This window comes from Schistocerca americana, chromosome 2 (assembly GCF_021461395.2).
Source record: "Schistocerca americana isolate TAMUIC-IGC-003095 chromosome 2, iqSchAmer2.1, whole genome shotgun sequence".
In the NCBI taxonomy this organism is placed as follows: Eukaryota; Metazoa; Arthropoda; class Insecta; order Orthoptera; family Acrididae; genus Schistocerca; species Schistocerca americana.
Window position 1 is genome coordinate 735,498,532 of NC_060120.1, and position 27,312 is coordinate 735,525,843.

General features: G+C 40.4%; 2 protein-coding genes across 2 annotated transcripts in view; both read left to right on the forward strand.

Annotated features, from left to right (window-relative positions):
• LOC124595617 overlaps positions 1–26,478 on the forward strand; it is a 49,496-nt gene extending 23,018 nt beyond the window's left edge. The window contains exon 5 of the mRNA XM_047134437.1: positions 26,411–26,478. Within this exon, the coding sequence (XP_046990393.1) occupies positions 26,411–26,448 (38 nt within the window). The 3' untranslated portion in view covers positions 26,449–26,478. The remainder of the gene's footprint in view (positions 1–26,410) is intronic.
• A 104-nt stretch (positions 26,479–26,582) lies between these two features.
• On the forward strand, positions 26,583–26,918 carry LOC124594391. The gene has a single exon (XM_047132760.1). It carries the CDS (start codon positions 26,583–26,585, stop codon positions 26,916–26,918), a length of 336 nt encoding a protein of 111 aa, XP_046988716.1.
• Positions 26,919–27,312: the final 394 nt, after the last annotated feature.

The following is a 27,312-nucleotide window of genomic DNA, read 5'->3' on the forward strand; positions in this document are numbered from 1 at the left end:
AATGTTCTGACCTGGGCGAGTATGACCTTAGTTATTTTTGCACCCTAAAACAAAACAAAATCAAATCAAACACCATTGAAGAGCTCTATTCTCAGTTCTTTGCATCACAAGTTGTTCCATTCTCTCCCTAATTTCCTTATTTATTCTCCACTCTGTCCTGGATATTTTGACTGCCCTTCTTATTCCATCTCTACTGTCTGTACTCTGGTACTCTGCGTATACGCCCCCGTGCATGTCCCGTCCCATTCGATACACAGTAAATCTTTCTATCATAAATAGCAGAACTAGTAGTTAAGAGACTACCTCTACGGTACGTTCCTACCAGATTGTCTTTCGTCCTGACTAAAATACTCAAATGAATGTTCATCATAAATGTTGAAAATTAATGCTCACCATAAAAGTGGAAATAATAGTCGCCACTTGCCGCGCATATTTATAATTATCATGGACAGTAAATTAACAGTTCCTTCAGCAAATTTTAAGCGGTCCAGGACGGTGTACAGTCCTCGCAAGTTCACTATCTGTTTTTACCTCAAATACACGATGTGCCACAGTCCAGCTCTGACATCATCCGAAGCAGAGCGCGATCCACCATTGAACAGACGTGGATCTTACAGTGGCTGAGTGTGAAGTGAACCTTACTACTGCCTCTTGGGCTGTATTTATATAGGTGCCACAGCGGACTGCCGAGGGAACATCTGTTATATGCCTTCTGCATACTGCAGCAGCCTCAGAACGACCGCTTTCTCGGACACATAATCTGTAGTATCATAATTATGAATTAATGCAGAAACTTCTTAATATTTACATGTATTCAGATAAGTTGTTTGGAAGCACAGAAAAAGTTTCAGCTCGCTTGAATAAAAATTTTGCCTTCTAGAATTTCTATAGTGGAACTAACAGTAGATTGTTACCTCTGAACCATACCTTCACTAGAACTTGTATTGGCTGTTATTAATACTACAACTCTCAAATTTGGTATTGCTCTATTATTTGGTAAGTTTTATCATCTGCTTTAACCAAAATTCTGTACTATTAAAATTACGGGTACTTAATCTACTACAGTTGGGTACATTTTAGTTACAAAATTGGTTTTTACTTAATTACTCAAAAACTATAAGAAGTAGCTTAACATGGCCTCTCAGTTATTAATTTTAGAGTGAACTGAAGTATAAAACAAATTTTTACGTTTCCAAGTCCAATATTTAGTGCCTTTCAAGTCTGGATTTATTGCTAAGTAGGAGTGGGAGTGGGAGGGCTAGGCCAAGTTTGAGGGGATCGAGCAATACAGGCTCTGACAGAGATAGCGATGTTGACATTCACCATGCACTAATGGTGAATGTTGAACATGTTGGAGATTTATATTTTCTTCTCCGTAATTCAGTCGCTATAAAACGTCACAAGTGTGACGTAACTTTTTCGCCTCTCTTTCTGAAAGAAATGACCAAGAATTTAAAATAAACTGTACATTATACATGAGAAAAGAAAATAATAGTTATAAAAAAATTAATTACTTATGTGATTCAGATCTTATTTATTGCAACAACTTAAACTATTATGACACTTTAAATTGCACAAGAGTCACTTGCTTTTACAACTGCATTTATTTGTGGAACACTTCCTTTTGCAATGACAGTGTGTATAGCCTTATCCCCCGCTTATCGAATTAGCTGCAGCTGCTTCTCTCAGTGACATTTCTTGAAAAGAAATCTCATCTATGGAAAGTAACTTTTCTTTACAAATTATGAACTGTTTACGTGTGTAAAGCTGCTTGAGGGTACCATTTTTATTTGCCAGTTTATAGAAGTCGGAGTCTTCTATTCCAACAACAACCGCTAACACATTTCGGCTATCTGTACAACCACGGTCGATATCAGGGACTTGTATTCGTACATTATCACCAATTTGAGCAGGAAGAAATTGTTTTTGTGAGGTTCGTAACAGCTTTGTTGCTTGCAGTAGAAGATTTTCTTTCGCGACCGCTCTTTTTGTAGAAATCAACTTGTGTTTTTCAGACAGAATTTGATGTGAAGACATTGTAGGTTGTAGGATCTCCTCAATATTTTTCTTTGGAATTGGTTTTCAACATGAACAGCGCTCAGTTTTTTTTTTTTTTAATAAGCATTAACAGTTTCTTCAAGCTGTTTTCGGTTTCAGAAGTATTGGCAATTTCTTCAAGTTGTTCTTCAGTTTCAATATTTGCGATTTGTTCGCCAGGCAAAAACACGATGCTATGCCTCTTTTTGCTTTAATGCCAAACGTGGCTTCATAAGAACTTTGGTGTTTTTCTTTGTGGTATGTAGTGTTCTTGGCAAATTGAACAGAGTATAAACCATCTGACCATTTATTTGTATCATTATCATTCATCCATGCAGTTAGCATATTCTGTACATCCTGATTGGCCCTTTCAACTGAGCCTTGTGTTTGACTGTGACGAGGCTTTCCATGAACTATTTTAACATCTTTCCACATAGCACGTATTTCGGATATGACTTGATTACTAAATTCTCTACCATTATCTGATTGCAATATTGCTGGGGCACCAAATGTAAAAAATATTGAAAGAACGTGATGCGCTACTTCTTCAGCTCTTTTAGTTTTCAAAGGTCGTAGCTGGACAAACTTAGTTAAATGATCTTGATACACCATTATGAACTTATATTCGCCGTCTCTATCAGATCAAATTGACATCTTGAGTTACTTCAGAACTAACCATTGGCTTCACAACAATACCTTTCTTAGGTGCACTGTGTTTCATTTGACACTGTTTGCATAAATTTAAATACAACGTTACAACTTCATATGTAATATTTTTGTATGTAACTTGCAACTCTTTAAGCATATGTTTCTTCCTCCCTGGCCTACTCTGATGCGAGTTTCATATAGTATACTGTACAATTCTTCATTGGTAACATAGTACTGTATGTTCATTTCCCCTGGTTCTAATGGTACAATTAACTTCTCTTCATCATTAATTATTAAAACATCAAAATGTTTTAATCATCTGTAATCCGAAGGTGTGTTGCATTTAATTTTGGCAGAAACCACTTCAGAAAGTATTTTAGAATACTTTTTTTGAGAAAAATAAAAACAGTTGTCTTCTCGTTTACCTGCAATTAATACATTTAACTTTTCATGAAAAAGATCACGATTTACTGCAGTATCCATTTAGTACAAATTAGGGTATCGGAAAAAAATTAAGAAAACATTGTTCGCGTTATCAAAGCTTGCATAAGACTGAAAAAGCTGATTTACTCCGAGCAGAACAAAGGATTGTCACTTGTTTTTTTTTACTCCTCTGTTTTGGACCTCCACCAGAGCATATCTGTGATTGTCGACACACACCAGAGAGGGTCCAAGTGAACAACAATGTAATGAAATATTCGATCTTTCCCCGACGTATTTGGTATCTGTGGACATTCACCGGTGAAAGTTGACATTCTCCAATTTCGGTCATTCATGGTTTTTTCTGGGCTTGTTGCTTGATTGACTATTTTCTTCTAGTGGGAAAAATATATCTAGAAACAAAGATGATGTGACTTACCAAACTAAAGCGCTGGCACTTCGATAGACACACAAATATACACATAAAATTCTAGCTTTCGCAACCAACAGTTGCTTCGTCAGGAAAGAGGGAAGGAGAGGGAAAGACGAAAGGATGTGGGTTTTAAAGGAGAGGGTAAGGAGTCATTCCAATCCCGGAAGCGGAAAGACTTACCTTAGGGGGAAAAAAGGATGGGTATACACTCTCTCGCTAGCGCGCACGCGCACACACACACACACACACACACACACACACACACACACACATATACGTGTGGATGGATATGTGTGTGTGTGTGTGTGTGTGTGTGTGTGTGTGTGTGTGTGTGTGTGTGTGTGCGCGAGTGTATACCCGTCCTTTTTTTCCCCCTAAGGTAAGTCTTTCCGCTCCCGGGATTGGAATGACTCCTTACCCTCTCCTTTAAAACCCACATCCTTTCGTCTTTCCCTCTCCTTCCCTCTTTCCTGACGAAGCAACCGTTGGTTGCGAAAGCTAGAATTTTGCGTGTATATTTGTGTTTGTTTTACTTTTTAAATATTAACAGACATAGATAAAGGACTACAACAAGATAATCGTTGAAGCAACAAGTAGCAGGTGTTACTGACAACTGTAATACTCAGTCGCCAGACCTGCTGCGACCCAGCATATGCCTACATTAAAAATAAGGACGTTAAAAAAATAAACAAACAAATAAAATAAAATAAAAAAACTAGAACTATATCTTGCTGACAATGCCAGACCTGCGCCGACCCAACGTACACAAAAAATGTACACAAAAAAAAATAATTGGTAATAACAGTATTTTCAACTGTACACTGATTGAGCACTCAATGGCGCTCTGTCGAAAGGTTCTTCTTGTGGCTTGCCATTAAACAAATTGTGATTCAATGTGGTTATCACAGTAATTTCAACTGTATGCTCATTGAACACTCAACGTTGCTCTTGCCGTTAAACAAATTGCCATTCAACGGTGCACGTCAACAACAACAGAAATATCAAGGGCTCCCTGTCGGAAAGTAGTAGTCTGGCCAACAGTATTTAATAATAACAGAGCAACGACGTATTCGGTTGTAACAGTAGTTTCAACTGTGCGCTCATTGTGAGCACTCAACGTTGCTCTGTCGAAAGGTAGTAATCTTGCCAACAGTATTTAATAATCACAGAGCAACGATGTATTTTGTTATAACAGTAATTTCAACTGTACGCTCATTGAACACTCAACGTCGCTCTGTCGAAAGGCTCCCCTTGTTGCTTGCCGTTAAACAAACTGTCACTCAACGGTGCACGTTAACAACAACAGGGAAATTCGGGAAACACTACAAGAAAGCCATGACACGATTCCGCAAGATGCAAAGTTGCAGATCAAGTTGACAATCTACCATTTAATGGTGAACACACACACACGCAACCACAGGCAGATTGAAACTGTCAAACAGTGAGCATCGCTCTACCAGGAGGCAATCTCGCCTGTGCAACCTTGCGGGCAGCAAAATAAATAGCAAACAACCGACACGTACTACCAACCAAGAGTATAGTCTGCGTGAGGTAGCTTCGAATACCAACGGCCACAGTTTAAACCACCACTTCTTCTTTAAAGGGGGGGGGGGGGGGTACAATGCATAAGGGCATAAGGAAAGAGCAGTCTTACCACAAGAAGCCGGGAACTCAATAATATAAACGGCAGAACATCATACCTCCAGGCACATTACCTCACTGCCCTTCTGGATGAGTCGCAACACAAACCGCAACAAGGTGTGGTTTCCACCCTCAAAACAGCTCACCATATGATACAACCACGCTCGCGAAATGTGGCCGTCCACATGAGCCACCTACCACAAACTGCCCGTATGCTAGTACGGCCTCTCTCTCCGAAAGCTGCCAGTGATTGCTCGCTAAGCACCGTGACCCCCTCTGGCGATGCGCCAGAGGAAGCAGAGCACGGATAAGTATTTATCACTCTTTAGCTTTGAAACTTGCACCACTTATTTATAAACTCTTTAGGCACGTTCTGAGCAACTTCTGGCTTTCTAGCTTTATTATTTAGGACCACTTATTTTTCTTTTAAAACTGCATTTTTTATGGAAACTATCAAGTCTAGGTACATAAAGACTTGATATTTATAACATTATTATACTAAACTCTATTTTAACACAGTTTTAAACATAAATCTTGACTTTTAATTTTGTACTTAATTGTGGTGCAATACATGCGCACTACGTGTAGACTCGTTAAGGCGACGTGGTGGTACTAGCAGTGAACTTGGGTAAGTCCCGGCACACTCGCTCACCTCTGTATCTCACACATGATATAGCGCTTGCTTTGCTTCATACCGACAACCTGATCCTCTAGTGGTATTGTAGTGGTTTTTGCCACCATCTGACTAAGCTACATCATCTCTGTTCCCCCTGGTTTCTTGATTGCCCTCCAGGAAACTTGCTTCCCAGCAATGCAAACCCCTATCCTTCACAGCTATTTTAAGAATGAAGCTGACTATGACAGAGCATCAGGCATAGTTTGCACACTCGTTCTGGACTCTGCAGAGAACATGTGCTATTTGATACAACTTTGGAGGCTATGGTTGTTCATGTGAGGAAGCCTCTGGATTTTGTCATCTGTAACGTGTATCCTTCCCATTAATGAAGTGTCTCAGAATGTGTAGTGTGCACTGATTTCTCAGCTCCCCTACCCTTTTCATTTTGAGTGAATGCAATGCCCATAACCCTTCCTGGGGTGGAACTAGGTGCACTGGCCATAGTAAAGCTATGGAAACTTTGCTTTCAGAGCTTGATGTTTGTGTCTTGAATTTCAGTGCCCTCATACACTTTACACTTCATTGTGACTTGCGGATCTTATTCAGCTGGTCATCTCTCCATTTGCAGCCCTGGTATTCTCCCCTCCATCCATTGGAGGGCTCATGATGGCCTGAGTGATAGCAATTATTTTCTGAACAACATTATCTGTCTGATCAGGGCGTAACTTCAGTCTGTTGGCTTACGAAGAGGGTCGATGCAGAACTAATGCCTGCCTGTATCCTTTCCTTAACTTTTGATCAAGTGGAGCTCCTGGTGAAGATGAAGGCGGGCTGTAAAGTCATCCATGTCAGACCCTACATACCGAACCCAATGCATTGCTACCAATGTCAGCATTATAATCGTACTCGTGTGTCTCGCAAAAATGCAGCCAGTTGTGTAACTTAGGGCACAGGTGTTCATAGGGGACATTGCCCACCTCTTCCCTGCTGCATCAACTGAACAGGCAACCATGATGCTTCATCCCGCAAATGCTCTTTGTACCTCAATGAGTGAGCTGATCAAGAGATCTGGATGAAGGAAAAGGAACCCCTCAATGTTAGCTAGGCAAAAGCTATGCATACGACTATCCAGTAGTTACAGTACCGTTGTTGGTAAGTCACGACCCATGAAAGATATGGCCACGCAGACCTGCAATCTCCAGTTCGGTGCTACAGTTGCGAAATCACCTAGTGCTAAGGTGACATCCTCACCTATACCCACTACAGTTGCTCAACACATCAGAATACCTTCGCCCACATTGGTAAAGTGACTTGTGATGCAACCCGAAGAACGAAAACTTAGAAAGGATTACGCCAAAGATGACTTTTTGTGCATCTCAAGTCAGCAAACTTCTGGGTCCATGCATGACAAATGCCATGCTACTAGGAAGTTGTAAAAGGACAAACATACTTCCCCTTCACAAACGGTGACATCTCTCCCCCCAGGGAGCTCACCACTCTTTGGCCTTTGCAGCATTTTTTTCCCTTCTGTGCTGCATATCTATCCTCTTGCTATACTTTTTCCCCCTACCTTGGGAAACATGTCTGGGGTATTCTTGGTAGTGTTCTGCATTGTCACCCTTTTCCTTTCTTTGTTTCCCTTCTCCTCTCGTTCCTCCGCTTCGGCATTTGAGGATCCTCTTTTTCTCTTCTTCCTCCCTGTGTGCTCCTGAAGGCCACCCACTCGTCTGACGCTTAACAGGTGACTGGGTAACACGTAATTCCCAGCCCTGGGTCGGCAGGTAGGGTTCGTGTGTACCCCCTGTACAGGCTAAGCCCAGGAAGGGGTGATTGCCTGAGCTGTAACCTTCCCAAATTGCCGATTGCTCCCTCCATCAGGTGTTCAGGAGGTGTGACCTGAGGGGTGAACAATCACCTAAGGCAGGTGCGCCCCATTGTGAAGGGGGCCCACAGTTGGAAGGAGTGCGCCATTGTAGACACAGGCAGTTACGGGGGTTTTCCTCGCTATGAGTTGATCACCTTCCCACTCAACTTCTACAAAACGTAAATGCCACAAAGCTAATGATTCAAAGACCCTTCCCGCTGCGCTGCGGTTCCTTGTGGTCTCACATACTGAAGATGGTCAGTACTTCACCATGGTAAATCTGTTCATTGTCCAAAAAGGTGTAGATGCAGTTGCTGGCTCTGTGAAATCCTGCTCTCATTTATTGAATGGCGCTTTTGCTTTTGGAGACCACATCTGATTCTCAACCACAACAACTGCTTGCTGCCTTGCTTCTCCACTGTTACCCTGTTCATGTTGAGGCCCACAGAACTTTGAATTCTTCCCGTGGTGTAATTTACACCAGGCTGCTTGATGGTCTAACCAACGCCAAAATACAGTCTTACCTCTCAGATCAGGATGTCTTGCCATTCATCATGTAATGAAAAAGGTAGATTCCTCCTTAGTGCCCACCCACACTCTCTTTCTCACCTTTGATAGGGCAGTGCTTCCATCCAAGCTCAAAGCAGGCTGTGAAATTACCACCGTCCGGCCATACATTCTGAACCCGATGCACTGCTACCAGTGTCATCGTTTTACCCACACGAGAACGTCTTGTCGACACCCAGCCAAATGTGTTATTGGTAGTAGGGATGCGCACGAGGGCGATTGTCTACCTCAGTCTTCCTGCTGTATAAACTGCAATGGTTGCCATGCCACCTCCACTCGGAAGTGTCCAGTGTATCGTGATGAGCGGGCTGTTCAAGAGATCCGGCTCGAGGAAAAGGTGCCTTATCCAGTTGCTCGCAAGTTACTAGGTATTCGCAAACCCTGTGTTCTCCCATCTGGTACCTATAGTTCTGTTCTTGTTACCCCTCGCTCCATGAAGGACATGTGGCCGTGGAGACATGCAACCTCCAATTCAGCTCAGAGGTCATGAAATCGCCCAGTGTCAAGGTAGCATCAACATCCCCCCGCCCCCCCCCCCCATCCAGCTGTGCTACAAGCTGTCAAGCTCTCGCCTCTAGAGGCAAAACCACCAGCTATACAACCGGTAGGCTGGAAAGGACCGAAGGAGTACTCCCGTGAAGACTTCCTCTGTCCCTCCAGCAAAACAACACCAGAGGCTTCATGTAACTGCAAAGGCTCGAAGAAGTCCTCCAAAGCAAACGGTCTTCTCCTGCGCCACCTCGAAGATAGTCTTTGATGGTGTTGGCATGTGATACCTTAGCCCGGCCAGCCTCCATGTTGCCGGTGTGCACCAACAACTGTTTTTCAGCGTTGGAGTCCACAGGCCAACCGCGCAAGCAAGCTGATGCTTCTGTGGACTCCATGGAGCAGGATCATCCTGCTTCTGTGCCCTGTAGTTGTGCCTCTTCCCCAGCTGTCACTCTGCAGCTGCCGATGTGACACCACCACATTCCTTCCTCATCATGACTCTCCTCCAGTGGAATGTTCGTGGCCTTCGGTCCCACGAAGAGGATTTATGGCTGCTTTTAGCGTCGCACCGTCCCCTTGTACTCTGCCTTCACGAAACGAAATTGTGCCCTCGCGACCACTTTGAGCTTTCCAATTTCTTACCGATTCACTTTGACCTTCCCCCTGAGTTCAGCATTCCTTCTCATGGGGGCATCATGCTGCTCATATGGGATGATATTCATAGTCAACCCATCTCGCTGACTACCAATCTTCAAGCTGTGGCAGTTCACCTTTTCCTTCCCCACCTGACCTTTACGCTCTGTATTATATATGTCCCTCCATCATTCGCTGACACCAGGGCAGACTTTCTTTGACTTATTGGGCAGCTACGTCCCCCATTTTTGCTACTTGGTGACTTTAATGCTCATCATCTCCTTTGGGGTTCTCTCAGGACCTGTCTGAAAGATGCCCTCTTGGCTGACATTCTTAACCAACTTAACCTGTTTTGCCTTAACACTGGAGCACCCACTTTCTTTCCCGACTCCTCATACATCTATTCCCAATTGGACCTAACCTTCTGCACTGCCCAGCTTGTCCATCGTCTTGAATGGTCCGTTCTTTCTGGCACCTTCTCGGGCGACCATTTCCCGTGTGCTGACTCTTATCCCATCCGTGTGCACACCTAAATGGCAGCTTCCCAGGGCCGACTGACAGCTTTACTCCTCCCTGGCGACCTTCAAAGAACAAGATTTCCCCAGTTGTGATGACCAGGTCGAATATCTCACAAACATTATCCTTACTGCTGCAGAACGTTCCATCCCTGCAGTTCCTCTCTACCACGTCGTGTCCCGGTCCCTTGGTGGATTGAGGTATGCCACGACACAATTAGCGCACCTAGACGTGCAATGTGCATTTTTATCTGCCACCCTATGCTGCCAAACTGCATTCATTATGAAGAGTTGCGTGAAAGTGGCATCACGTTCTTCGGGATAGCGAAAGAGCTAGCTGGATTTCATTCACTAGTTGTTTTTTTTGCAGTTCCACACCTTCCTCTGCCATGTGGGCCAACCTCAGACAGCTCTCTGGAACCAAGATCCATTCCCCAATTTCCGGCTTGACGATGTCATCGTCGACCCTATTGCTATCTCCAACACCTTGGGCCGCCATTTTGCGGAAGTTTCGAGCTCTTCGGAAACGAGTGGAGGAGGCTCGGGCGATACCCTTCTCCTCTCCAAATTGTGAGTGCTACAATGCCGCCATTACTATGAGGGAGCTAGGTCATGCTCTCAGTTCATCCCGAACCTCCGCCTCAGGGCCTGACACCATCCACATTCAGATGTTACAGCACCTTTCTCTTGCAGACAAGCACTTTCTGCTTAACATGTACAACCGCATCTGGGCAAAGGGCACATTTGCTGGATGCTGGTGTGAAGCCACCATCATACCCATACCTAAGCCCGGTATGGACAAAAACCTTCCTTCTAGCTACTGCCCCATCTCCCTTACCAGCTGTGTTTGCAAGGTGGTGGAACGTATGATTCACGCTCAGCTGGTGTGGTGGCTCAAGTCTCGACATTTACTTATCATAGTCACTGCGCCCAAATTTTAACTGTCTGCCACTTCCTGCTGGAATCGCCCTTTTTTAACAATTTACGTTCCAGCTTAGATTTGCTGTCTGATTTATCAGCCCTTTTAATGAATGACGCATGGGATGTTGACCACGTTGTACTTTTTATCCGCTGAAGCAATATGGCGAAGGCCATTTAACTTTTAGTTTTGGACCTCCATTTCTGTATGGTGTTTTTTAGCCCTTTTTCCAAGTGCCAGTTTTTATTCTGTCCATTGTAACCAATGTATAGTTGTTTAACTCCTCTCTGTGTTCGTGTTCTATAGTTTTGATTTGGGCATGTATGATCCCAGTTGTTTTTTGCACGCTTTATAAAGCAAAGCAAAACAAAACAAAACAAAACAAAACTGAACAGTTACACTTCTGTATGGCTGGCCTCTATTGCACTGGTTCATATCACCAACCGATTCTTTACCCGGGAGTCAGCTGACCAACCCAGGGAGTTTACTGATACCCTTGAAGAAATAATGAATCAGGCTCCTCCAGCATCAGAACCCTGAAGTAGTTTGCAGCTAAGATCTTGTATTTGGCAGCCATCGAAGTAATTGTCTCTGCAACACGGGGTAGCCATGTGGTCTGAGGCGTCTTTCCAAGGTTCGCACGTAGAAGTGTTGGAAAATGAAGCTGCTGCAAAGGCTGTTATCCAACTACCCAGACCTTTTTGCTATTCTGACCCCTCAGATGATCTCTGTGTTGCCGCATGTAGGAACATTGTCACTCTGGCATGAATACTGGTCTTCTCTATACGGGAACAGTATTTGGGAAATTAAATACCTCCCAGTGGCTTGGTCAACTTCCTCTCGCCGCTCTTGTCTTGAGGAGGTACAGAGGTACTTTCAGCTAGCCTGCATATTGGGCAATGTCATTTCAGCCACTGTTTTTTTTTTTTAAGTGGAGACCCCACACCACTCGTGCTTACTGCGACCAACGATTGACAGTGTGCCATTTTCTGGCCCAATGACTATTTTATAACTGTTAGTGTTAAAATGAGAGAAAAACATGGGATAAAATTGACTAGATGCAACTAACAGTGCAGTTTGTATGTTCTGTATTCAAGATGTTTGTAGCAGTCGTGTAGTTACAAACTTTTTTTATTTGTATTGTGTATTAATTATATGTATTTCCTTAGGACTGCTGATATGGTCGATACCAATTGCGTAAATTTAAAAAAATATAAAATGCAAGTGCCTTGTCTTTATACACACATAAAAAATGTCGTTTATCAATCTTAAACTTTTGTTTCGTCATCTTTATGGTAATTAACAGACCTATGTTACAGAGTTGAAAATAGTGCTAATTTATAATAATATGCAGTGATGTTGAAGGCAAAAACTAAATTTAACAAGATATCTCGGTTATAATACATACAAAATACAATCACACAACAGCAGTTGACTCTGTGAGAGCTGTGTTGATGCCTTGATTGTAAAACCTTAAAATAGTGACTTATAAAAGACAGGCCAGCAAGCAGAAAAGAGTTATTTATTGTACCAATCACATAAAGTATCTACATTACAATTAATGCGGAGCCAGGAGTATGACATTCCACAGGGCTCTGTATTAAATGTCCTTTCTCTCATCGCTATTAATGGACTTGTGGCCTCTGCTGGACCATTGGCCACCCCTGCTCTGTATGTGGGTGATTTCTTATTTGGGCTAGCTCCCACTCGGTGGCTTCTGCGGAATGATAATTCCCGGGTGCCACTTGGCATGCTTCTATGTGGACAGACTCACACATTTTTCAGTTCTCTTCCCTTAAGTTGCGAGGGTGGTGCATTTCTGTTGCTGTACTACGTTTCATCCTGATCTGGACCTCTACCTCGACGCCCAGTGCCTGACTGCGGTCCCCCAATCCCGTTTCTTGGGCCTTCTTTTTGACAACAGTGTTACATGGTTGCACCACATCGTTCATCTGAAGGTTGGCTGTTTTCCTTAATTCAGTGTTCTTTACTTTCTTGCCCACACTTCTTGCGGTGTGGATCGTTCAACCCTTCTCCTCCTATACTGGGCATTAGTTCTGTCTCGTCTGGACTATGGTTATCAAGTTAATGGATCAGCTGGCCCTTCCATGCTGCTCCTCTTTGACCTGGTTCACCATTGGTACCCATTTAGCCACGGGTCCATTTTGCATAGCCCTGTCAGTGGTCTTTGGTTGACACTGGAATCTGGCCCCTTTCGATTTGGTAGTCCCAGCTCCTTGTTTCCTATGCCATCACTATTCGCTCTTCCCCTGAGCACCCCAACCCCCCTTCCTATTCTATTCTTTTCATGGTTTCGGGCCATCGCCCACTTGCTACTCGCCCTCGGGTGGGTTTACTGGTTAGGCTCTGTCTTGCTTCTCTCCACCGTGACTTCCATCCCCCCTACTTGTCCTCTTTCCCATGTTCTCTCCTGATCATATCCCCCACCCCCCACCCAGATACTTGCTCGGCCTTGCATTCGAATGGATCACTTCCAGTGTCAGAAAGCCTCCATCGCCCCAGTGGTGTTCCATTGTTTATTCTGAACACTCTTATGGGAGTTTCAGGATGACATTGTTTTTTACACTGATGGCTCTAAATCTGCTGATCATATGGATTATGCATTCGCGTCTTATGTCCGCTGGGACTCCATCTCTTGCCTGCCACATGTGGGGTGTTTACTGTGGAGTTCGTGGCCATCTGTTGGTCCCTCTGCTTCAGTATACAATCCTCACTCACCCGAGTTTTTTTATGTACAGACTCAGCGAGTGCCCTTCAGTCCATCGCTCAGAGCTTTTCCCGCCGCCCCTTGGTGTCTGCTATGCATGACCTGCTCGCTGATGTTGGTGATGCTGCTTGTTCAGTCGATTTCCTTTGGGTTCGTGGCCATGTAGGTATTCCAGATAATGAACTTCCTGATCATGAGGCTAGTGTGGGTGGCCTCCTATCCACCATTTTCTGTGACCCCTCTGGGGGCAGATTTGCGGCTTTACATCAAATCCCTTTTTGCCCAGTCATGGGCTGGCTCATGGGAGGCTACCTCCCTAATACGCTTCATGCCATCAAGGAGACTCCCACACTGTGGCGTTCTTACCTCTGTCTATCCCGGTAGAAATCTACCATCCTCTGCCATCTTTGTCTTGGCCATACTGAGTTGATCCATGGCTTTTCACTCCGCAGTGAGCTGCTTCCCCTATTTAGGTGTGGTGCTCCCCTCACAGTGATCCATATTTTGCTGGACTGCCCCCCAACTTTTGGCCCTTCACATGAAATAAGCCCTTCCACCTTCTTCGTCTCAGGGGGGTAGCAGATGACTCTAGCATGGTTACATCTGTCCTCAGTTTTTTTTTACAAAGTGGTTTTTCCTCTCAGGTATACGTCTTTGAATTTTCCTCTGGAATTTGAGTCCCTTAGTTAGCATGAGCATTGGTTTTGGAAACCTTGATCTTGCCTCCACACCAGCCAGGTACTCCCATCCTTTCCCTGCATTTTGTCTTATCTGTTGTGCTGTTTTGTTTTCCCTCTTCTTGTGTCTTGTTCCCCTGGCATTGTCCCTGTTGTGTTGTGATAATAGCATGGTGTGGGCGTGGGGACAGGTCTGTGGCAGTGCTGGTGCCCCACCACCCATAGTGTTTCTGGAGCACCCCTGCTCTGTTTCCACTCACCCCATCTGGTTCTTTTCTCTTCGTGCTGCCCTGATGTCCCTTTTCCCCCTTCTTAGCACATTATCCCTTCCCCTTGACTGGATTGGACTGTTTGTGTTGTTCCTCCCTTGATTTCTGCCATCGTAGATCATGGGACCGATGACCTTGCTATTTGGTCCCCTCCCCCTTATCAACCATCCAACCAACCAGCCGACCTTACGTTGCTATGCAATTTTCTGCCATCTAGGTGTTCTCTCTCTCTCTCTCTCTCTCTCTCTCTCTCTTTCTCTTTCTCTTTCTCTTTCTATTTCTCTCCTGAAAGATTGTAACTGCTGTGCTGAAATACCCTGTATTTATAAATCTACATACTCTCCTTTGGCCATATGGTGCTCAGGCTATTGGTCTGCAGAACTAGGCTAAATTCCTAAATCACAGACTTTTAATTCATAATTAAAGATTACACTACCACCACATTACACTACAGTACTTGATATCGGAACCAAGTTAGAGTTCCTCATTTGAATGAATGGTTAGTCCCTGGCACATTTAATCAAAACTCAGGGTTCACAGGAGTGCTGTGCCACTCATGGTGTAGAATTGGGAGATGGCTGTCAGGGTCTTGGGAAATCCTTCCTGGTCTTTCCTGAGGCTCATCTTCTCACTGCTTCTGGAAGGTTGTACAGGAATTTTTTGCCAAGGTGCGTCTCATTGTCTCTTTGTATTTGTCTCTTTGCTATTTATGTTTGCAGTTCGTGAGCTTATGTTTTGGCTGTTTGTGAGTCCAGATTGTACCACAGTGCCTCATTCGTTATTATGTTGTAGACTGTTGTACTGCCAAGAACATTCCTGTCCTGTTGTATGACATCTTGTCTAATGGCACAATCTTAGACAAAGTGGTCTGTGGTGCTGATTGTTCCATATTCACAAGCGTGTGTTGTGCATTGTAGTATTTTTTGGTAAGTAGCTGGGATATGGACCATTTCCTGAGAAATAGTGTATAGTTCTCCTGGTTGGATGGAAGTAGGAAATTCTGGATCTTTCTTTCATATTAGGAAGGAACTGAAGTTCTTCTCTTCGTTTCTGCCCTGTCTTAGATTTCTTGCCATTCTGTATTAATGTGTGCCTTTATTTACTAGTTTGATGTGGCTCTTGTGCCCAGTATCATCTTTACGTTGAGGTATTCACCCTTTTTGAGCCAACACTGTGCACTTCTTTTTCATTATGGCTATGTTTAGAGGCAGTAAGCGTAGTGTCACCATCAGCACCTCAGTCAGTGTCGTTTTGTATGCACCTGTCATGTGCAGTAATACACTTCCCTGTGATTGCCATAGAGCCTGTGTTGTCCTTACCTTTCTGGCCCTTAAACTCTCAATTTGTAGCCATAGTAGTGATTAAGATTTCATTGTGATATATTCTTATCGCACTTAGAGGCGGCTGAAAGAGAATTTTAAGCCTCTGTGGCAGACAGTTTCTGCATTTGCATGAAAGTTTTTCTTTTTGTTGATGTTTCTTTTCACAGATTGGTCATTTATTCTGATTGTAGGGTTTCTTGATATCAATAATTAGAGACCGAATTTTATGCATCATAAAAACCTTAAAATACGCATGAAAAATGCTTAAAATGCATGAAAAGTGCCAAAATATGCAAGATCAAATAATAAAAAAAACATGATAATTGTGCATTATATCTCAAAGTCGAACCTGTGCATATCAGTTACGAGGAAGAGCACTGGTCACACGAAAAATCGGTACATTTAGAACGCTGAATACTTCGTGGTAGAGGTTAGGAAAGGGGCCATTCAGGGATTATTTTGTAAAAATTTGCAAAATGGGAACGCGTACTGTGTTTCAAGAATTGTTCCTTCTTTGCTGTTGTTGTCAGTAAGAAGCGGATGTGATGCAAGTGAGTCGCAGTGAAACAATCCATATGTACAGGACCAACTTTGAGATATATCGCACGCAGAGAGGCATGCTCAAAAACTCCGTAATATTTTATTTAAAAAACAACATACAGTCATGAATTTTTTTGACAGTATTAACTTTTAAGTAATACTGTTGGACAAAAGCATCATTAACAATTTATTTTACGTTTTTCTACTATTGTAAACATAAACAACCAAGTACTGTTCCAAATGTTCGATAGTAAGATTGTGTCTTTGATCACTCAAAACATTTATATAAGCAGAAAAGAACCATTCTATATCAACTGAGGTAATTGGTCAGTATTTGAACTTGGATACTATGTTGGCACTTATTGTTTCTGATAAAAGTTAACCTGTCACACTAATAAAACTATCAGTTCGGTACAAGGGTTAAAAGCCCGGGTTATTGTTTAAAAATGATTTCAAACTTTTCTTTAAGTTTTCCTGGCTGGCAATTAGGAATTCATTAGAATAACTTTATTTGTTAACTGAATAGAACCATTCAAACCTTGAGTTTCAAGCTTTTTAATACTTTCAGGTGCGTGGGAAAAATGAGTGCTAATCACAGCGATGTCTTTTTTAATACTGGAATCATTAAAAGCTTCATGTCGAAGTCGTTTAGTATCCCTCTAATGGCCTTGAAATGATCATTGTAAAATAACACAGCTTCGGCCCACGTACCCCGAGTTACCACTGCTTTGGGAGGTACAGGCACATTTGGTAGTTTTTCTTTGTAGGTCTTGATGTGAGCAAGAGCAATTAGAAACATTTTCTTTGTGGATGAAATCAGTTTATTTTCATTCACAAATGTGGAACATACTTCTTCAGGAAGGCGATGTACTCCATGAGGAAAGCACGTCACATGAATCGAACTGGGATAAAATACTCTGAGGGCTTTCCCTGCTTTGATCATATAGAGTGCAGCATCTGAAATAAACACAAACACCCTGTCATCTGCAGAAGATCCTGGAAATATTTTTCTAATGCCCTCATTCACAAATCTGGCAATCATAGAATTATTTACTTTTTCAAGTTCTTTGCAGGCTGCTAAATGGGAAGAAGAAGACTTCTTTTTCAAAGCACCAACAATTAAATTTGCAATGTAGTGGTCACAAGTGTGTCTAGTTTTGTCAAATGAAATCCAGATAATGCTGTTCTTGAGTTCATTGTGCATTTCCTCCAGAACATTTATGTAAATTGTTGGTATGTAATTTTTATGCAATGTTGGTTGATCTGGTATATTTTGTTTTAAGCCATATTTGCACAGGAAGCATCTGAGGGTAAGGTTTGTAAGTTTGTGAAGAGGTATATTGCGAAATGAATGCTTCACATAGGTCCATGTTAAACCACCGTTTTGGTTACCTTTGGACAACCCTTGCTACTGCAACTTGCTGTTGTCAGAAGTTGTTGTCATGGTCCTTTCTTCTGCTTTCCTGCAATGTAAAGAGTTTTCTTGACATGCTGGTCTATTTGAAACTTTTTGCATGAAACATTTTTCTTGCAAACTCAACAATCTAAAACAATGTAATGATTTCTTTTTTCGGGCAGTATGGTGCACGACACGTTACATACTACAAGTCATAAACACATTCAGCTGTGTACAAGTATATTGCAAACATAAACAACTAAGTACTGTTCCAAATGCATGCGTAGTTTAATTTAATTGTTGCCATGTGTACAATATGACAGCAGAGCTGATTAACCGGGGGCATGGGCGCAGGAGCATTGATTCTTGTCTGCCTGTTCCTGTTCCTCTTCTGTAATGATTTCGCTAGGCAGTGACCTCTTGGTTAGCGATTGCGGTCAATCTGTGGGACATCAAGACTAGATCAAGCTAGAGACTGCCCACCTAAATTTTTTAAATATTATTAACATATAGTGAAAATGCACATCATCACTAGATTTTAATTAAAATATGCAATAACCGGTGAAAAGGAGCCAAGTATACAAATGAATTTGCAACTTGCAAATGCATATAATCCGGTCTCTATTGGCAATGTTCTTTTTTGTGCAATATAAATTATTTTGGGTCCTGCTATCATTAGTTTGTTTTTTTGTTCACCAATTACTTAGTCTTTCAAGAACCACCTTACTATTTTCCCTCTATTTAGTTAGCCCTTGTGTTGACAGATACTATAATTAGCAGAAAGCCTGGAGAGGTGATGCAGCCTCTAATGTTTGTTGTGCTTTGAAGCTGGTTCAGTAACAGCTCTCTGCCAACATCCCAGAAGCTGGACTACAGAGCCCCACAGGGAGCCCTTGGTGATGTGTTTCACAACGCCTTAGTCTTATCAAAAATTATGCGTATAAAATACTTGTCATCTGAGGTGTTCGCAGTAAGCATTGCCTAATTTATCGCATCCTCAGTAGGTTTCCCTTTCATGAAAGTGTACTACTGGGGACTCATGCTAGGGATGGGAAAAACTGACTGAGCAAAACCAATACCAGTATTTTATTTTTGAATAACTGCTATTTTTCGGAATTTGTTTTTTCTGTTTAATTTTTCTTCTAATAACTGGGAAAAAATGAAATATCAGTGAACCATAGCAGCAGTGCTAAAAATTTATGGTTTTTAAATAAACCTTTTTAAAGAAAGGGGTGATTTTTTTTTTTTCTTAAAATTTAGATTGGGTTGAAATATTGCATTATCATAGAAAATGGAAAAGCAATAAGCATTATTTTAATAACAGTGCCGACAGAAACAAGCAATCAATGCATGGCATAAGAACTGGTACAGCATTGCTGAGACAGTCATGTACTTGTTACCATGTGGCATGGCCTGTTAGATGGTATGCGTGCACGTGCAGTGTGCAAGGCTTGTCTGTATGTTAGTTCCGACTATTTGAAAGGTACAAATAATGGTATGATCCTCTATTGAAACATGAGTTTTGAGCAGAGTTTCAGAAATTTTGGGTTAATAGGAGAATATTGGTGACTTTTTGCGCAGTTTGACCACTTATCACTTTTTGAGAAAACCCGTGAACATTGGACGGACTGAGCTGTTTTTTATTTGCCTATTTAATTTAATATTTTGATTCTACGTGTCTTGAAATTGAAGGAGTAAAAATATATCAATCTTTGTTAGAGTTCTACCTCTGTGGGCCACTTCGGTCTATCATTTTCTGGTAATCTTCTTTAATAAGTCTTCTTTTCGAATTGACCAGTACCTTTTTATTTGTTCTGATCTTTTTTGTTGTTCCATATCTGCAAATACCCATTTTATTGTGTGTGTTTTCTGTTTTGGTTTAAATCTTATGTTTTTCAGTTTCTTTAAATTTTCTGTTTTGTTTGACAAAACATCCCAGTTTAATTGTAGCACTTTCATATCCTCCCTGATTTCCTTTATCTATGATCTAGCTTTTCTTCTCTCTTGTTTTTAGGATTTTGATGATTCTGTTTTTCTGAGTGGCTTTAAAAAGTGTTTCACTTCCATACGTCACATCTGGTTGAACCACCATCTTGTAATGTTTAATTTAGGTTTGACAGACAGGCTTTTTATTGACAGGTCACCTTGATTTTTGAGGTGTTGTCATTTTATTAGTTTTTTCTGGCTCTGCATGTTACTCGTCCAAGCTATATGTTATAATTTCTCCTAGGTATTTAAATTTTTTCATTTTCTTTGCTGTTATTTACTGTTATGTGCTTTATTGCTACTGGACCTGCTACCATTTTCTCAGTCTTCTCAAATGGTATAGAGAGTCCTATTTTTTTGTGCTACATCTTATAGGCTTGTTATTTGATTTCTGTCTGCTTGACTGTTTTTAGCTAGTGCAGTAAATCAATTTAAGTTTATTTGATCTAACTTGGTTCCTACTCTTATGTTTTTAGAATTTTCTTTATGCTATTCCCTCACCATGTACTCCAGAGAACAACTGATAAGTGATGACAATAAATCATTTCCCTGCCTAAACTCTGCTTCAATTGTAAATGGCTCAGATATTTCTCCATTTCTCCACTGAACTTTAGATTTAACATTTGTAAGTCTGAAATTCCTTAGTGTCTTCATCATTGAAAATCTGAAGATACAGAGTCTACAAAGGTTGCGATTTGTAGTCTGGTCTTCTTTTGTAGTAATCCATTACCAATTCCACAGGGATTATCTGTTCTGGGCATCTTCTCCAGGGCCTGAATCCTCCTCGGTATTCTCCTAATTCCAGTTCAAACTTATATTTAGAATGATTGCATAGAATTCTTGACATGACTTTATATTTAATATCCGAAAAAGAATTTGCTCAGTAGCTGTCTGGATTTGATTTGTTTCCCTTTTTGTGTAATGGATAGATCATAGCTGTAGTCCAGTGTTGTGATTGTTGTTCTTCATTGCAGGTTTTTACTGTGCATTGGTGTAATGGTACCTTCATTGTTTCTGCTGCATACTTCCAAAGTTCTGCAAACAGTTTATCTTTTCCACTTGCTTCGTAGTTTTTAAGAACTTTAAAAACTTCATAGACTTCGTGGATTGTGAGTGAGTTTACATTGTATGCTGATAGTTTGAGAGGGGTATCTGCGTTTTTTTGAAGTAGTTCATGGGGACCACCCAAATTTAGTAATTTGGTAAATGTTTCTCCTAAAATTTCTATATTTTTTTATATTGATATGGGTCATCTTATTATTTTGTCGCTTGACATTAACGTTTGCGGATCACATCTTTGTAGTTAACTACTAAATATTTTGTAGCAATCTCTTGAGTTCGTTTTCTCACTATTTGTTTTTATCATTACTAGTAGGCCCTATATCTTTCTGGTATTGACGAATAACCCTTCTTATTATTTCTTGGGTTATCTTTCTTTGTTTTGCCAATTCCAAGAGTGATTTTTCTGTTTTATAACTCTGATACCTTAACCCAGGCTTGGGGTCTATCTATGCTGTTTTATCACACTCATCATTCCGCTATTGGTGTTGCTTCCATGGGTTTATTGGGGCTACTTGTTCAGCTAGTTCTGTTGGGAAACTGTTTCCTCTAAATCATCTGTTGCTTTTATATTCCTTGTTCGTTCTTCATATTCTTTGTAATTTGTCAACTTTTGATGATCGTGGATTGTCTTCTTGCTGAGATTGGATTTTTTTGTCAGTAGGGTGAATCTCTCTCAGAACTTCCACATTATAGATTTCCGTGTGATAATTTTTATCTGTGATGCATGATACAATTGTTAGTCCGTTTTCCCAGTCGAGATGTTTCGAAGTTTTGAGCTTTTCTCTTGAAGTTTGTTGACTTTGAGATCATGTGACAGTTGCTGCAGAATTCCTCGTCTCATGACATTGGTGTTTGTTGTTCTTTGTGTTGGGCAATTCCCTATTATATTGCTGTCTCTCATCCCTTTGTAACTGGGCATCAAAATCTCCAATTAAAATTTTGGCGTGACTTTTATTTATGTCTGTATTGTATAATGTAAAATTTCCCAAAATATATCCAAATCTTCTCAGTGTCCTCTCTTATTATTTTTATCATTAGTTGAGTCATGGACATTTACTACTGTGTATATTTTATTTGCAACTTTTATAGTTAGTGTTGATAGTCTGGAAGATTGTGATTAAATTGTATTACAGAATAAGTTACTTTGAGACTGACCACAAATCCTATTCTGCATTGTGAACATTCCTGCATTACTCTTTTTTTTCCTGATATGTCTTGTAAATTTTTTATACATTGTGATTCTGTCAGTTCCTGATCAACTTTACTTATTTCCTGAAGTCCAGTTATTAGAATCCCTTTAGAGATCCATTTCATCTGTCAAAATTTTTGCCTGGTTGTGTGATGAAATTTAGGTTGTGTGTAACTAGGTGGTTTATCTGTCCTGTCTTGAGTCCAAATTTTTTCTTCAGTTAGTCTTAGGTATTTTCTTGATTCTCCGACTCATGTTTCAAGTGACTGCCCACCATTTTCGTTGGCCATTACCAGGCAATGGATTTTTCTGTAAAAGATTTCCTTCCTTGTTTAATTTCCAAAGGTAACCATAAAGGTTCTTATTTCTCCATGTATTGCTAGAGTTAAATAAATAAAAAAAAATAAGCTGTTGCAGTAACCAGTTGTTTTGAACAGTTTTAACAGTCAAGTTGAACTGGCATTGAGGAAAACTGAAAACCAGTTGTTTCAGTGATAGCTGTCATTGCTAGTTCATGCCTATTACCTGTCTGTGAATCTCTCAAGTGCCAGTGCAGAAGTTTTTCATGCACTTTGGCTAGACCATCAGCTGCAGGTTCTGAGGTCACATTAATTGGAAATGTGAATGACATTGAGACCGATGAAGTTTTCTTTATTGAAAATGATAATTTGGGTTAATTTTAATATGAATATAAAAAATGTATGATCAATTAAGTATATCTTCTTTCTAAATGAGCCTTCAAATTTGTAAAATTTTATTTTATTTAATTTTTTTTAATTATTTTTTTTGCAAGTGATTACTGACAGCCTCTTCTCAAGGTTGGCAGCTCTGTAATAGCTCTTTGTATTTTTTGACTGATTGACAGAAACTCAGTCTTTGTCATTCTGTTTGCTCTAGTTGTCTCTGGAAATATATTATTGCCTGCTTTGCTCTGATTCTTAAGGATTGTAGGTTGGGACTCCAAGGAATTTGAGACCTTTTTGCTTACTAACAAATGTTGGAAATGCCTTGTCTTGCACTATCTGCAACGCTTGCACCAATTTGTCGGCTTTGTGTAAACATTCACTTTGCAAAGATTGTATTATAGTGTCTAAGTCATTATCTGCTTCCGTAATTGTAAAATAAATGAAATTATGGGCACTTGGTGCAAATCCATCACAGACTCTCCACTTTTCAATGCCAACACTGACTTGCGAGTTTGCAAGGGTGATATCTATATTTGTTGCCTTACTTGTGAGTTATTGAAAAGTGGGTGGGTATAGAGTACTGTTCATGACATGAAGGCCAAGTTCTCGTATAATGTCCAGAATATGGAATATGGATCCTGTATATATGGTACGTGTAGTTTATCTCCTCTAGCACTTCAAAGTTCTTGCATCACCATAGCAATGTGCATCTCGAATTTATCTGGCCAATTTTAGTGATTTGTCTGTGTTCTATTGCCATTGTGTGCGAGTTGATTGTATAAGAATGCTACAGGAATTTAGTGAGCACATAGCTACGGGGCCATTCTAATCTGTGATCATATGCAATTTCGCCATGTGTCTTCACTTATTGCTTGTACAGATGCTCATTATGAGTTGTCTTCTGCTTCGTCTTATAGACAATGTCAAGTGAGGTCTGTATTTCCTGTGTTTGTAGGCTAGTTATTGATACTGAGCTGAATATGACCAGCTTCCTCCATGACAGGAATGAATGTGCGTGTTGAGGTTTCTTATTGCTATAGTTAACACGTGCTTATTCTTCAATTTAGCTAATCATACATGTTTTCACACACTTCGTAGACAGGCCATGGGTAAAACTAGACTCTTTCCATTTATCATGTTTGTCTATGACTGTTTACATCCCCTTCGTGGTTCCTGTTGTCATCTGTAGTTCTCTTATGATCTGTGTATTTTCATAATCATACTCTTATTAGGTATTGTATGTTATCACACTCTACTACTATAACATGTATCATGCTGTCACCTTGCATTCATTACACTTTCAACTTTTTCTGAGTTTGAGAGTGTGTTCTCCTTTTAAGTCTTCCTTGTCTAAAGGTAGACATGCTTTCTTTTCTTATTTTCCTTTCTTCTTAGCCATTTCCAGAAACCCGACTCTTTCTTTCTGTTATCCCTATTATTGGCCTTTTTATTGTCCATCTCATTATTGCTCTTGTCTAAGTGGTCAGTCACGTTTGCCGTTTTTGATGCTGTCTCTCTTCTCGTTCTACACTGCACGCAGGACCAAAATATTTTGGCTCTTTCTGTACCTTGCTTTCTTTTGCTGGAGTTTTAAGTTTCTTACAAAGCTGACAGGTAATTTTATAATCCATTTGCACAGTGGACTCGGGTTTAATAGTTATCTTTCTGGACAGTGGTCATCTTCAACAGTCAACCTAATACTTGTTGCATTTGTAGTTCCTCGATGGTTTCCTGTGATGCTTGTTAGCAGATTACCCAATAGTTAAAAATCCATAATCCATTCTTTTAATTTTCCACTATAAGAACATTTGGTATGTTGCACAGTCTTTATCTCATATCCTACGCAATTTCTTACTTTTCACATGTGGAATGCACACTCGAGCTCACTTGCTATTTTGACAGTCCTTTTTCCAGATTCTCAACAACGTGAGCATATCAGTTTGTTTTTGATACAGTGCTTTGCAGTGTGCTCATAGTCATGGCAGTTATAGCATTAAGTACATGTAACATATTTCTTGACAGCTGTTGATCAAAATCCAATGTATATTCTTCTCTGAGTAACTGACTGTGCTCTGGCTGGATTTACTGTCAGCTTCTCTTGTGGACCAGTTTTAAACCTGACTTTTGTTTCTTCTAAGAATTGCTTTCTATCTGTAGTTCCTCGAAATTCTGTTTGTATATTGACTCAATTAATTCACTTTTGCCATGGTAACTGGGACAACATGCACTACCACTTAAGCCTTCACTTCGTTGGTGATTCACGTAACGTTGCTTTATTTCGCTTCAAATTTTGGCTCCAGTAGTCTCAATCTTTGTATTTGTGATGGCATTTGAGTGAGTGGAGCAGTGGCTGTCACACTGGTGAGTGACTGGACCATCTTGTTGTCTTGTTTTTATTTTCCTCCCTAAGACTAACATTTTCTTTTTCTAATTGTTGTATATGCCTGGTCAGTTTTTCTTGTGATATATTGCTCAGTGGGTGAGTTTGTATTTTAACTTGAACATTTTTGTGGCAATAACCTTGATAGTTATGTGGAATAACTCATCAGTGTACGTTTTCATGTCCTCAAGTTTTTGTGGAGGGCTTTGCTGCACTCCCTGTGCTTGTTCATTCTCAAATATACCTACAGACACTGTTGTTGCTGATGCCTCTGCTGTCCCTTGAAGTCGCTATTGTCTCCCGCATGCTCATCCTCCTCCACCTCCTCCTCCTCCTCCTCCACCACCACCAAACGGACGTTGAGTGTCAGCTTTTAAGGTCTCACAAATTCTCAAATCTATACGTTAAATCATGTAGATATACACAGAAATTAGGAGGGAATGATTGTCTGAATGAGTATACTACAGTCAGAATTTTTAAAAGCATAGCTTTAGTTTACAACTGATAATATAGGATGAACTAGGTTTTTGCAGCACTCAGTGTCCAGAAATACATAATATTTCTCTGTGCATAACTTTTGATATAGTCAGTGAAAAATAAAGATGAAGTAGCATATACAGATTTTGCACATCTGGATTTGTGATATAATCTACACGAACATGCCAAAGATGCACACAGCAGCATCAGTTATTAGCACTATAAATAGCAAAAACCATGAAGCACCCCTTTTGCATTAGGTGGCTAACAATGCCTTACTGTTTTATTACTCAAAACCCATTTATACGCTCCTGCCTGCTGCATAAGTGATCTTTTTTTTTTAAATTTAAGCTGGTGAGTCATCTCTGTCTGTTCTCAGATTAAGTTTTTCTATTTCACAAAAGTAATTCAGCATTCCACTTTTGCTGCTTAGGTATGTTTGTCTTATTTGTTTTCTCTTGTTTATCCCATATGGTTTAGGGTCCATTTCTTCAAGAAATGGCAAATTTTAGTTCATTATTTAACTTCATGGCTGGATGCCCTTCCCGATGCCTCAGTTGTTCAGGCCACCTAAGGGACGGAAGTTGTGTGTGAATCATGTAAACTTTGTTGAGTGGTTTTATTGTATTTTAACTGTTTTCATATTGTGTTCATGCAGCATACATAATCAAAATGAGATGTGCAGTTTTGTTTTGAATACATTCAAAAGTTAAATTTCAGTTTTTAATAGTGCTTACTTGTATTGATCATAGTCGTAGTTTACTCATCCATAGATTATCTTTATGGTAATATTAGAGACACTATCTTGCAATAAAAATATCCAAAGAATGTAAATCTCTGTCTCATTGAACTCAGATTACACAACATAAATGTCATACTTTGATTCTTAAAAGTCTTGAAATTTTCTTTTCTTTAGTTGCAGATTCCCTTATTTTACCAAAGTCATCTTGGTGAAGATTGTGGAGTAGTTCTAGAAAACAATACGAAAATATCACAAAGTTCCCCATATCTACAGTGTTTTTCTTCTCTGGTTTTCAACAGTGTAAAGTTAGTTGTACAGGTTGAAGAAACAGCAAGTGGAAGCAGTCATGGATTCAGAAAATAATGATAATAGTGTTAGCAATTCATCAGAAGATGTGTTGACAGAGGAGCAGAGACAGTTTATTGAAATGTGCGAGACAGAATTCTCAAATAGATTTACAGAAACTGATGAAGAATATTGTAAAGTACAACAGACAAGAATGTCACCTCCAATAGTTGATCCGTGGTATAACAAACCTAGGCGTAATTATGACTGGCCTGCTCGAGAAGGAAGTGGACATCGCAGGAATCCATCATGGCGTAGTGAGAGATGGCAATCTCAAGGTGGTTACCAGCATCCTAGACAGGATCACTATTATGACAGAAGACATAGGCCTTATTGATAGACACCTATGTTTTTTTTTTTATATAAAAGTCATTTACTCACTGCCTGTGCAACTCATTTTGTAAGTAAATGTTTTGTAGTGTGAAATAAACAGTAAGGGCATGCAGTGGTTTATGTACAATCAATAAAGGCATGTTAATGTTTGTCCATCTGAAATACTTGATTTATATGAGTCTAGAAATGATGACAATATCTCTTGGTTACCACTATATCATACTATATTTTGCATTTAACAAGCACTTACAGAAACATCGAAAACAGTCATATTTGATGCAGTATGTGTCACATCTACTTATTTTTCCTTCACACCACACATAAAGTATTTCTGGATGTGCACTATCACAAATTTCTATATGTTTTTAGAAAGTTCAAGCATATATCAGGAAATAATA

Coding starts and splice junctions, on each gene's coding strand:
- LOC124594391 (XM_047132760.1), top strand. CDS start 26,583: ATGGATTCAGAAAATAATGATAATAGTGTTAGCAATTCATCAGAAGAT.